Source organism: Globicephala melas, chromosome 11, assembly GCF_963455315.2.
Source record: "Globicephala melas chromosome 11, mGloMel1.2, whole genome shotgun sequence".
Taxonomy (NCBI): Eukaryota; Metazoa; Chordata; class Mammalia; order Artiodactyla; family Delphinidae; genus Globicephala; species Globicephala melas.
In genome coordinates this window covers 70,314,118-70,327,118 of record NC_083324.2, presented here as the reverse complement: position 1 = coordinate 70,327,118, position 13,001 = coordinate 70,314,118, and the positions used below count along the sequence as shown (strand labels likewise).

General features: G+C 51.7%; 2 protein-coding genes across 5 annotated transcripts in view; one reads left to right on the top strand and one right to left on the bottom strand.

Annotated features, from left to right (window-relative positions):
* CCND3 (cyclin D3) overlaps nt 1–2,432 on the top strand; it is an 89,564-nt gene extending 87,132 nt beyond the window's left edge. For 2 of the 4 annotated variants that reach the window (XM_030870760.3, XM_060307725.2), the window contains exons 4-5: nt 593–729; nt 1,199–2,429. In XM_030870760.3, coding sequence (XP_030726620.1) covers nt 593–729; nt 1,199–1,366 — 305 coding nt within the window. In that variant the 3' untranslated portion in view covers nt 1,367–2,429. Of the gene's footprint in view, nt 1–592; nt 730–1,198 lie in introns of all 4 variants that reach the window. The other 2 variants (XM_070046700.1, XM_030870759.3) reach the window with 2 other exon arrangements.
* Nucleotides 103–12,981, bottom strand: BYSL (bystin like). Its single transcript, XM_030870750.3, has 7 exons — nt 12,412–12,981; nt 9,060–9,210; nt 6,332–6,470; nt 5,871–6,004; nt 5,122–5,282; nt 4,914–5,016; nt 103–4,417 (listed from the first exon to the last, which is right to left on the bottom strand). Exons 1-7 carry the CDS (start codon nt 12,677–12,679, stop codon nt 4,072–4,074), a joined length of 1,302 nt encoding a protein of 433 aa, XP_030726610.1. The 5' UTR covers nt 12,680–12,981; the 3' UTR covers nt 103–4,071.
* Nucleotides 12,982–13,001: the final 20 nt, after the last annotated feature.

Sequence of the window (13,001 nt, the reverse complement as noted above, 5' to 3'; positions counted from 1 at the left end):
AGGGTCCTAAACACATTTTTACCAAGCCGGGGAAATCAGAAGACTTGGAAGGGTGAGCGGTAACCAGGAGATTCTGGTTTCTTGAACTGAAATATTGGAACAGATTTCTGGTTTCTTAAATTTCTTCTCAAAATTTATTTGTGAAAATTCTGTTCCCTCTGAGCCCCCAGTCTCAATACAGAAAAGCAGCAGAGCTGTATGGGATCTCAAGAGACCACCCCCCCACCCCCCAAGTATGTAGGTGGGTCACTGAGAGCTTAGAGAGAAGTGACTTGCCCAGGGTCTTACAGTGACTAAGTTGCGAGCAGAAACCAGGTCTCTTAACCCTGATTTTGTGTCCACACCAGGAAGAGACTCATTCACTCCCTGGTCCCTGGCCAGGATCACTTACAGACCACCCTGGACCCGACCCTCTCCAGTAAAGAGCCCCTTTCCTGCATTTCTCCCCTGCTATCTGACACCACTCGCTGCTGGGGTTTTCAAGAAGACCCCTGCTCTGTTCACACGGCCTGGCACTTCTGGGTAATAGAAGGTGCGTGCTGGTTGTTATCCTTGAAACCACCCTTGCCTCATGGTCCCCTCTCTTTCCAAGATTACACCTTTGCCATGTACCCGCCATCCATGATTGCCACGGGAAGCATTGGAGCTGCAGTGCAAGGCCTGGGTGCCTGCTCCACATCTGGGGATGAGCTCACAGAGCTGCTGGCAGGGATCACAGGCACTGAAGTGGTGAGTGCTGGGCAGCTGGGCAAGTGGCCTCAGTTCACGAGGCAGCGCTATATTCCCTGAGCCTCCAGCAGAGGGAGCTGTCGCCCCCCCACCCCCGGCCCCGTCTCCACTCCTGGTTTTGAGTGCCCTGCTTTTGGGGCTTCTGTGGCCTTTTATCTCCTTCCTTGGTCTGCAGAAGAGCAAGTGTCTTGGGCGGGCTGAAGGGCACTGTCCCTGGGTACCCTTTTCTTGCCAAACGGTGTGCAGGAGTGGGGGTGGGGGATTTGGTGTCAGATGCTGGGCTGCTCTCACACCCTCTTGCCACATCCTCTTGCCAGTTTCTGAGAATTGAAAGCTGATTCCTGGGGTTGGGCTGTGGCCTAACCTCCCCAGACTTCCCTGTGTGCTGGGAGGTGTCCTCCAGCACCTGCTGCCACATGCTATGGGGGGAGGGACGTGGACCTTCCTCACCGTTCCCCCTTGTTCCCAGGACTGCCTGCGGGCCTGTCAGGAGCAGATTGAAGCTGCCCTCAGGGAGAGCCTCAGGGAAGCCGCCCAGACCTCCCCCAGTCCAGTGCCCAAAGCCCCCAGGGGCTCCAGCAGCCAGGGGCCCAGCCAGACCAGCACTCCCACAGATGTCACAGCCATCCACCTGTAGCCCTGGCGAGGCCCCCTCGAGTGGCCACCGACAGCAGAGGAGGGGACACTGCCACCCCCCTCCCTGCCTGCAGGAACGAACCATGCCACAGCTGAAGCCCGAGGGGGCTCCTTCCTACTTGCCTGTCGCAAGCCGAAGGGGTCGGGTCCTACCTGTCCCTGCAGTGTGCACTAAGGGGCCTGGCCAGCTGCGGCGGGTGGCCAGTCAGGCTCCTCCTCCTCCCTGCATCTGACCAGCTCAGCCCCCATCCCGGTCCTAGCTGGGGGCGGGCCAGGCTGGCCAGAGATGAAATTGAAGTCTGTAGAATACATGTGCCAGCATTCCTTTTGGGGGCCCCCTTATCTCTGGGGCTCTCGTGTTCTCAACTGCCAAAGTTGAACCCGGGCCCTCGGCAGTGAAAGCGCGGAGTCCTAACCACTGGACTGCCAGGGAATTCCCTAGTTACTGCATTTGGATTGGGGTCTTTCTGAAGAATCCTCACATGTTCTAGACACATGTGAGAAGAAAGAGTGGACATCTCCTCTCAATGCACTTGGAGGCCCCTGCATAATCCATGCTCTCAGCTGCTCCTAGAGGGAGGGGCCCTGGCCTCTGTCTGAGGGGCAGGAACCAACCTCCTCGCTTTGCTTTCTGCTCAGCTTCTCCTGTGTGATTGGGGGGTGGAGGGGCAGTGCTGAAGGAAGAGGTTGTTTTAATTTATTAATTGCTTTGAGTACAGCTGTAAGAGGGTGTGGTGGGGCCCATCTACCCTGAGTGGTGGTGACCCTGGTGGTTGCTGCATTCCTCCCCTATCCTACCGCTAGAGGATCTTCATGGCCGAGGAGCTGCTACAGCCTGGGGTGGGGCCACGCCCTCCTCTCCCTCTGGCCCTCTGCTCCATCCTGCAAGGCTGGGGGATGAAGTAGCAATGACCTGGAGGTGACCAAGCCCCCTGTCTGGAGAGGGAGGCAAGCCCTGTTGACACAGGTCTTTCCCGAGGCCACAAGGTCCAGGCTGGTGGCCCAGGACCATCACGCTACCTTAATAAAGATTCTGAAATAAAACTCTCTTTGGCTTCTTGGATTGGATGGCAGTGTGGGCAAAAGCCTATATCTAGAGGGTGGAAATCAGTGGTCTCAAGTAGGGGTCGCCAAGCCTTTTCTGTAAAGGACCAGAGTAAATACTTTAGGTTTTGTGGGCCATATGGTCTCTGCCCCACATACAGTCAGTTTTGCTTCATAACGTGATCTATGCATTCCTAAAAATCACCGCACCATGCAAAATTGCACAATAAAAACCACAGGGCTTATGGGGAAAATGGGGCTTGAGGCACTATACTCATACTTAATGAGGGAGACTTGTCTTTTAAAAAAAGGAAAGATAGTGCTTTTACCCATTAAATGGTTAAAAACACATACTGCAATAAACATGGCCCTTTATCTTGAAAAACAAACAACACCTGAAGTCTGCTGTGGAAGTGGAGGTCGGAAGGATGTGGAAGGCGGGTTGTAACACCAGATGTGGGTGTGGTACCAACCCGCAAGGTGAACTGGTGTCGCTCGCACATGTCTGAGGTATGTGCGTTCCGTGTATCATCTGGCTCAGCTCAGCCGGGTACAGTTTTCTGCTTTCACCTAGTGTTTCTCAAAGACAAAACTGCATATAAATGTGAAATTTGCTTTATGATCAAATTCCTCCCAAATACAGTAATTAGGCTGGAACGAATTCACATTCTCCAAAGCACGTAACAAGGGTTCTAGCCAGACTGTACTCGCCTCTGCTGCTGTGGCATGAAAGCAGCCAGAGAGAACCTGGAAATGGATGGGTGTGGCTGCATCTTAATAAGACTTTATTTATGGACACTGAAATCTGAATTTCATATAATCTTCACCTATCACAAAATACCCTTCTTTCAATTTTTTCCCTAGCCATTCAAAAATGTAAAACTTCTTAGCTCACGGGCCATAAGGAAACAGGCATGTGACCCTGGTTTGCCAACCCTTGGTCTAAAGCTTTCATTAGCTAAGAAAGTTAGGGCACTGGTCTGGCGGTGACCCCGAGCTTGACCTTTCTCGCCTCTGTATCTCCACTTTCCTCTAGGTGCTTTCTCCTAGCTCTTCCAACCACAGCTGAGACCATCTTGTGAACAACCTCCTGGTTGCTGGCATTCTCCCAAAGTAGGCTGTGTCAGGGGAAGGCAAAGGCTGTGCCCTCTAGGGGCTGGCAGGGTGGGTACAGCCTCGAGAAACAAACTTGTCTGAGGGGGGCACGGCTCCCATGTAAACCGGGGAAGAAACCACTGCTACACAGGAGCAGGGATGCAGTGCCCACCTCCACAAAAGAGGGAAAGCAGAAAGATCTCCATCCACCACATCAAAACACTGAAGTTCAATAAATACCTGCCTTTTGTTTTTATCTACCTCCCAGTGAACTGACACAACAGCCTGAGAGAAAGTACCCACTCCAACCCCCAGCTGGGAAGTGGGACTGTTAGGCTGTGGAGTTTCAAGTCAGGTCCCAGAACTGAGCAGGGATGCAGGCCTAGAATGGAAGAGAGAGCCGGCCAGACTCAGTTCTCCCTGTCAGGAACTGGGGAATCAGAGGCCCGTGACCTCTCGTGGCCCTGAACTGGGTCTTCGGCTATAAAGGCTCAGTGTCACCTTTAGTCAGCAGCAGGGATCCTGGTGTCCTCCCATGCCCTGCAGACCAGGACGAGCACTGCTCCGTCACTCCATGGTGATGGGAACATCTTCTACATCTCGGGGGATGGCACTCTGAAGCTCACGCCTGATCTCGGGGGACAGCAGGGGATGGGGCTGCAGCCGAAGCAGTTCCAGGAGGGCCTCCTTCTGCTCTGTGGCCAGGTCAGCCTTGTAGCGCTGGACCAAAGTCAGGAGGCACTGGTGCCAGAGCACGGGCAGCTCACGCTTCTCCGTCCGGAAACCCAGGAAGTGGAAGACCAAGGCGTCCAGCACCCGGTAGGGCAACGCGTACTTCTTATCCAGCAGCAGCCTCAGGAAGATGCTGGTGGCACCGCTGTACTCCATCTCTGCGATTTTCAGCATGGCTGCACTAGTGGGGAAGGGAGGTAGGGAAACGCTGGAGGAAGGCTTCTCCTTTTCTGGCCCTTACACTGTGCTATCCCTAAAGGGGGAATCTCCGGCATTCTTTTCACCTCCCCTGTCTCACTCCCTGGACTCCAGTTACCAGCACTACGCTGACTCACGCCAAATCCCCACGTCTGGCTCAGACTGCTTGTCTCAGTATTCAACTAGAATAGGTCCTAATGTCCTGAGATCTCCACCCCTAACTTACTTTCTTCCCATGTTCCCCATTCTTTCATTCATTCAACTATTTACTGAGCACCTACCATGTGCCAGGCCCTGGGACCTTGTTCCTGTGGGACTGACATTCTTGTGGAGTAACGATACACCCACTGGCTTAAATGAGCTGCAAACCCAGGGCTATGCTTAGCTCCTTCCCCACTCTGCCCCCCCCATCCCCAGTCCTGGGACTCTGCCGTGCGGAGATCCGCCAACCAGTGGTCCTCCACCCCCACCGACACTACCTGGAGTGCAACACAGGGATGGAGCACTTGGTGATGATGCTGCCCACGATGATGGCTTCCCGGAGGGTACAGGTGCCCGACTCGCACAGCGGGATCAGGATGCCTGGGGAGGGGCAGAGGGGCAGTCACTCTAAGCCCAGAGTGAGAGAAAGGAGGTACTGCAGGAGCTCCAGCCCCTCCCTTTCGTAAGTGCCTCCTGGGTTCCCACCTTTAAACCAGGCTCCAGGCTTGAATAGAGCCTTCTTCAGTGCCATGTAGAGGTGGAAGTTGAGTCGCTTGTACTCAGCAATGTCATCTCGCACCCGGGGGAGCAGGACCAGGTTATAGAAGCGCTGGGCCATACGTTCCTTTAGGTTAGAGGCGAAAATCCTAGTGTTTTTGGAGGAAAGGGGGGAGATCCCAGGTCACCTGATAGTCTGGAGCTCGCCTTTTAAATATCAATGTGGATGGTACATGCAAGAGATCGAGGGTGTGTGAAGCGAGCTGGGTGCATGCAACACCCAGGTCAGATGAGAGAGGGAACAGGAGGGGCTACGAGATGTACCCAAACAGGGTGAACACTGTCTGTGTTTGGGGTGAGCCAGAGCTCTCCCAGGCAGACAGGTACCCAGCTGTTCACCATCCCCTCTCCATCATGGGTCCCTCTGTCCTGCTGTCACCAGGGACTTGTGCATGCCTGGGGAGCCACAGACTTTTGAGGCCACCCTGACACCCTAGGGTTGTATCCTGGTAGTTTTGAGCCTCTCCCCTGGAAAGTCATCTCAAGATATTCTTAACAGGGTCTCGGCTCCAAAACAGGAAACAGAAAGAGCTGGGAAAATGATGACATAAAGAAGCATAAGACAGCGCTGTGGGGGCAAAGCTAGGATGTAATGGCAAAGGGAAGGGAAGCCTGCCCTTCCCACACCCAGCCCTTCCCTACAGACCCAAAGCAGCCCTGACCCCCATCTGCTCTACCTCGTGGCTTGGTACATGGCAGCAGCGGTCCAGGCCTCAGGCTCTGTGACGTAGAGGATTTGCTCCCAGTTGGAGAGGGCAGGGATGATCTTAAATGCCTTGGGCAGTTTCCCACTGCGGTACTTAGACAACACCTGATGATGAGAGAACAAAATCATCATCGTCATTAACATACACGATGTTTACCAGGTGCCGGGTGCCAGGCACTTGTCTGGGTGCCTTTCATACATTAACTCACTTAATCCTCACAACCACCCTGTGAGGAGGTGCTATTATCATCCTCATTTTCCAGTGGGGAAACTGAGACCAGAGAGTCACGTAAGCAGGAGAGCAGGACCCTGGAGCTGTGCACTCTGACCCCTGAGCCCGCTCTCAGCCACCAGGCCTTATTTCTACGAGAGATGTGGGCACCCAAAGCCCCTGTGAGGGAGTCCCATCACAGCTCTCCTCTCAGCTCTTACCTCCCGGACCCCTCTGTAGACCTCCAGGACCCGGGGGTCCAGCTGGGGCACAGGGAAGCCTGACACCTCGGACATGACCATCTCGACTTCCGTCTGCTTCTCAGTTAACTTCTCCATGATGATGTCAGCTAGGGTGCGTCTGGGAGAAAGGGAGGGAATGGGTGGGAGTGCCGTGCTCTCAGTCCAGGAAGCTCTTGACTCCCCACGCGGTCCCTTGAGAGCCCCGATAAACTTGCAATCTTGTTGGGACACGTGACCTCAGTCCCCTCTGGGCCCAACAACCCAGCACAGAAGACCTGGCAGTCAGTCATTCAGCTCAGGATGGAGCTGACAGTCGTGTGTGGAGGCGAGGAACCTAGCCTCTGAAGTCAACCTGCCTGGGTTCAGGTCCTGGCTCCTCTGCTCCCTGCCTGACGCTGGGCATGCTACTCTGCCTCTCTATGCCTCAGCTCCCTCCCCTGTAAAACAGGGATAATAACAGTACCTACTCTCATAAAGTTAACATGAGGAGTAAAAAAGTTAGCGTACGTACTCTACCTGGAACTATCAGTGATAGTAGTAATAAGTTTGTGACAAGTGTTCCTATTTCAAACACATCCATCACATGCTGCCAGTGTGCTGAGGACTCTCCAGTTATAAAACCCTGGTCTGACCTCTCCAGAGTACCAGACACACCTCAATTATATACCAAGATTTCTGGTAGCTGGGACCATTAGGGAGAGACGATGGCACACACTTACCCCCCTTTTAATTTATTAAAGTTTATGGAAAGAGGTCCAAGATGAAAGATCTTTTTTTCCCAGCCTCCTTAAGCACAATCAGACCGTGATGATTCAGAATTATCATTACATTGGGCTTTGGTGCAATAAAGGTGTCTCCAGGGTCTGCTGAAGTCTATTTAAAATGGCTCCTTAAAATAGATAACTAGGGCTTCCCTGGTGGCACAGTGGTTGAGAGTCCGCCTGCCAATGCAGGGGACACGGGTTCGTGCCCCGGTCCGGGAAGATCCCAGATGCCGCGGAGCGGCTGGGCCCGTAAGCCATGGCCGCTGAGCCTGCACGTCCGGAGCCTGTGCTCCGCAACAGGAGACGCCACAGCAGTGAGAGGCCCGTGTACCGCAAAAAAAAAAAAAAAAAAAGATAACTAATGAGAACCTACTGTATAGCACACGGAACTCTACTCAATGCTCTGTGGTGACCTAAATGGGAAGGAAATGCAAAAAAGAGGGGATATATGTATACATGTAGCTGATTCACTTTGCTGTACAGCAGAAATTAACACAACCTTGTAAAGCAACTATACTCCAATAAAAATTAATTAAAACAAAACAAACATGGCTCCTGTCTTCCCAGGGCAGGACTTCCCAGATGTGCCCTCACACTGTCTGTGTGACACCCACGCGAGGTATTGTTATTCCCATTACTCAGACATGGGAACCGATATGCAGAGGGGTTAGTAACTCACCCAAGGTCTCACAGCTCACGAGTAGGGGAAAGAGTCAAAGCCTGGTCTTTCAGGTTCTGAAGGTCAGGCACCTTACAGTACATATGTGCCCCCAAACTAAATGGCCTCTGACTGCTGAGCTCACGTGGATCTAGCCTGCTCTCTGAAGATGCCAGCTGTCACCCCTCAAGACTGTCAGGAGCCCCTGTTCCTAGTAGCTTTACTTTTCTGTTGACAACAAGCTGGAAAACCATCTTGCCAAGCTTGTCAGAATGGGCTGTGAAAGAGGAGTTACAGCCGCTGGGTGGGAACCTGAGAGGCTCTCTGGTGGGACCAGCACGCACTTTGTAACATCCACCTCAGCTGCTGCGCATCACACTGGGAAAGGGGCTCACGGCTTCATCCTGCCTCTCAAATACACGGCCATGGAACTTGTCATTCAGCCTCCCTGCCTTCCCACAGTATTACTAGCAATGAGACATGCATGAACCCAAGAGCCTGAAGAACCAAGAACAATGTCACATTAACATCACATGGTCAGAATGAACTGGTCGAGGGCCCTTATCCTAGACTCCCCTCTCCTGGGCCAAAATCCACGGGCTCCAGAGTTTGAACACAGGAGCTTGAAAGCCTGCATGTTTTGGACCTAGCATTTACTACAGATGAGAATGAGTTAGTGGTTCTAACTGTGGGGTGCCCCCTGGGGGACATCTGGCAACGTCTGGAGACAATTTTTGGTCATTACAGCTGGGGGGACGGTCACTACTGGTATCTAGTGGATACAAGTCAGGGATGCTGCTAGACATCCTAAATTGCACAGGACAGCCTCCACAGAAGAGAATTATCCAGCCCAAAATGCAGAAGTGCTGGGGCTGGAAAACCCTGGATAAAATGAAGCTTAGGGTATGAAAAAGATGTGGCCAAGGAAACTGAGCTCACCACTAAGAAAACTGAGCACACCAAGACCAAATGCAATGGGACAGATCACCCAGAGAGAGAACAAGGCCTGCAACTGTTTGCCCAGGTAATCCAGGCAGTTCTAAGGCAGGCAGACAGAGGGGGGAGGAGGTATTTTGAGTCTGGGTCATTCTCATTAAGAACAGTCCTTTGAGGATGGGCCACTTTTGTCAAGGCGGTTCCCCACAACTCGCAATGCTCAGGCCCTTCCCAAAGGAGCGGAATCAAAACACTGCCAGGACACACGCTTCTCTGCATATAAAGTTTCTTCTCTATAAAGTTGCTACCAGGACCCACTCTCCCAAATCCCAGGCCGTGCCAGCCCTACCTGGCAGGAGGGTTCTTGTTCATGAACATCTCAATGGCCCGCTCATCCTCGGGGTCCACAACCACCTCCGCGTGGTAGTCTGGCCCTGTCATGGTGGCAGCCTTCTCCAGAGTGGGCCACTCCTCGTCATCTGATCCATCCTGTGGCACTCCTGGACTCAGAAGAGGGGAGATGAAATGGGTGAGCAAGGTAAGCGATGGCTTAGGAATTCAGAGGTTAACCATCATGTATATGGTCCAGGGCTGGCTTGTAATAGACACAGACGTGCAAAGTGAAACAGGTGATGCAAATGCTACCTTCTAGTCCCTGGGTGGCGCACAATCTTGCTTGAGAAACAAAATGTACACATATGAACCAATGAGACAGTGATAGTAGTAAATAACAGTTAACACGCTATACTCAGTTATATAGCACAAACTCTTCTAAACACTGTACGTAACCATCATAAACCCAAGAAATAGGGACTATGATTATACCCAGTTTCAGATGGGGATGCTGAAGCGCAGGAAAGGTAAGGGACTTGCCTAAGGCAGGCGATCTAGGTCTAGACTGTGCATTCTTCACCTCTTTTACACGCATGGTAGGGCTTGATTATGTGCCAAAATGAGTGGCAGAAATGGTATATACCACAGGCACCCAGAAGATGATGAGTGCAGAGGATGGTTAGGCTCTGGAGAGGCAATATGGGAAATGAAGGCGTGTTTTCCAGACCTGGGTAACAACACTGGCAAGAGGGCTTCGTTACAAGAGTGTCTGTTGGGAATTCCCTGGTGGTCCAGTGGTTAGCACTCTGCGCTCTCACTGCTGAGGGCGAGGGTTCAATCCCTGACCAGGGAACTAAGATCTTGCAAGCTGCACGGTGCGGCCAATAAATAAATAAACAAAACTTTAAAAGTGTATAATCAATGGTTTAAAAAAAAAAACAAACCCAAGAGTGTAGACAGTTGCAAGAAATAAGGCTAGATGGGTAAAGTGAGGCCGGGCAGTGAGTTCAGATTTCAACAGACCAACCCATCTGAATAACCGATTATTGGAAGACTACAGCTGGCTGGGCGTCTGAAAAGGGAGGTAATAATCTAAGTGGGGAGATAAAATGCCACACATGAACAGGTCATTAAGAACAGAGACTGTGTGATAAAAGCTAAATAAGGGGGGAGGGGAACACGTACTAGATCTTTTGTCTCCACATGCTAACTCCCAAATCTGTACCTGTAGGTGGACCTCCCTTTGCTCCAGACCCTAACTCCAGCTGCCTCCTGCAGAGCTGGGTCATGGATGACCCACAGGCACTTCAACCTTCACCTGTCATCAACCACACTCACTCCCTTTCCCTCCTAGGTCTACACTACTCACTGTGTTCCACATCTAAGTAAATAGCACCACCATCCAGCCAATACTAAGCCAGAGCCTGGGCAGCAGGCCTGCCTTGTCCCCTGCCCTCACTCAAAACATCCAATCAATTACCAAGTCCTATTCCATTGTACCTCACAGAATCCCTCTTAAAGCCTTCACGCCCCCATCAAAGCCTAGGTCAGTTATCACCTGTTGCCTGGATTAATTCGACAATCCCCTAACTGGTCCCCATAGTCTCCAATAGCTCCCCATTGTCTTCAGGGCAGCCTACAAGTCATTTGTAGCTCTCGCTCTGACCTACCTCACCATCATTCATTCAGCAAACGAGTGCCTGCTGTAAGTGAGGCACTGTTCTGGGTGCTGGAATATAAGCGAACAAGAGAAACAAAAACATTCTGCCCTTATAGAGCTTACATTCTAATGGCGGAAACAGACGATGAACTAATATGACATATATTACGTTTAAAAAAGACAAATGCCACGACAAAAGAAACGTAGCAGAAGAGAGAAGCTGGAGTGTGGAGACAGGGGTGGGGGTGTTGCAATTTTTAATGGAGTGCTCAGAGCAGGCCTAGGGGAAGCAGAAAAGGTCAGACTGACAAAAGGTATAGATCACACAGGTCTTTGTAGACCACTGTAATCCTCGAGCTGTGGAGCTGAGTGGACTGTAGCGGGTATGGGATACTAATTAGCAGGCTACTGCAACCATCCAGGTGAGAGATCATGGTGGTTTGAACAGGATGCTGTTCCCAGATGGTGAGAAGTGATCTGATTCTGGATATATTTTTAAGGTAGAGTCAACAGGACTTCCTAATAGATCAGACGTGGAGTGAGGAAGAGAGCAGTCCAAGGTTTCTGTCTGGAGCAAATGGAAGGACATCATGCCATTAACTGAGACGAAGGAGACTGTGGGTGGAGGTTTGGCAAGATGGTCAGGATTTCTGTTCTGGACATGTGAAATTTGAGATGTCTCAGACTTCAAACTGGAGAGGCTGAAGAGGTAGCTGAAATATAAGAATCTGGGTTTCATGGAAAAGATCAGGGCTAGAATATGAACTGGGAAGCAGTTACCAAATACATGGTATTTAAACCTGGAAACTGATGATAGCACCAGAGCAGTGAACAGAAGTGAAGACAAGAGGTCCAAGGATGGAACCCTATGCCACTGCAAGAGGTTGGTGGCAAAAGAGGAGCCTGCAAAGGCTACTGAGAGGTGAGGAAGTTGTAAAACAGGTATGTGATGTCTTAGAAGTCAAGTAAAGATACTGTAGTCAAGAGGCTAGTGTTCCATTGCGAATACTGCTCACAGGACAAATGAAAGATGAGAGCTGAGAAACAGATTAAGCAATTTGGAGGTCAACACTCCCAGCCTAATAAGAAAAAAATTGACCACCTTTTAATTAATCTCTCTCTCTCTTTAGCCCCTAATCAATATTGTTCTTTGTGCTCAGAGCACTCCCCACTTTTCAGGTCTTAGCACAAAGGCCAAGCAATCTGGGAAGCCTGACCCCCAAGACTAATGCAATTGTTATCAGAGAAACTACACTTTATCACGGAGTGCATTATTCTAATTGTCCATTTCATCGTCTCTCTTCTGGGCTAGATTGTAAGATCCTGAAGTCAGGTATTCGTCTATCTTGTTTACTTTTTTACCTATACCATCTAAACTCCTAGCACAGTGGAATGTACATACTAGACATCCCATAAGTATTTACAGAACAAATGGATAAATACTAGCAGAACTTAGTGGCGTGAGCAACCACATCCTGTTGGCCTAACCTTGGGGGTGCCTAAAAGCGAGTGCCTAAAACTAGGAGTGGGAGTGGAGGACACTGGCCACCCTCATTCCGCCTCAGGGCTGGGTGTCCCATTCCATTACCTTTGCAAGAGTGTAATACGGCCCCCTGTTTTTCTATTCCAAGCTATTCCCCTTCCGGAACCTTTCAGCCATCCACCCCAGCTACCCACCCTCTTCCTCGTACCCACCCCGGCCACTCACCCAGCCGCGTGGTGCGCTCCCGCGGCGCCGCGGGCCTGCCCCCGGTCCCATGCTCGGCCTCGAGCTCCTCTTGCTGTTGCCGCGCTTGCTGCAAAATCCGTCGGGTCAGCCGGGGCCCCACGTACTCTTCCTCCTCTTCTCCGGTTCCACGACCCCGTCGCTTTTCCCGGGCCCCTGCCCGCACCGCGTCCCTAGCCAGGATTTGCTCGGCCAGGGGCGCATGCTTTTCCTGACCCCCGGCCCCACGAGCCGCTTTCAATTTGGGCATTTTTCTCGAGAGCCTTGCCGGGAAGTTTCACACGTGTGGATGGAAAAAAAAGCCCTGAATGCGCTTGCGCAGTAACCTCCCAGCGCCCAAGATGCCACACGGAGCTCACAGCGCCCCCTCGCGTTGGGAGGCCGGGACTGCCACCAGCGCCGCCCTATCGCCTAAAAGAGCTCACGGGTCCTGGAGCTGGATTCCCTAATAAACTCATTGCATTTAATGTTGGCTTCTCTAAGTGGTGGCAGTCCGAGCCACGCTTTCCTAGCTTCATGGATCTAGGCCCAGTGTTCCCAGTCGAACGGAAATTCCCCGAACGGGAAGTCGG

Bases quoted from the DNA above. Each gene is read 5' to 3' on its own strand.
- BYSL (XM_030870750.3), bottom strand. From the start codon at position 12,679: ATGCCCAAATTGAAAGCGGCTCGTGGGGCCGGGGGTCAGGAAAAGCAT. The intron at 6,005-6,331 runs GTAAGAGCTGAG...TCTCATCATCAG, and splicing joins TCTACAGAGGGGTCCGGGAG to GTGTTGTCTAAGTACCGCAG. The intron at 4,418-4,913 runs GTAGTGTCGGTG...CTTCCCCACTAG, and splicing joins ATCCCTGTGTTGCACTCCAG to TGCAGCCATGCTGAAAATCG.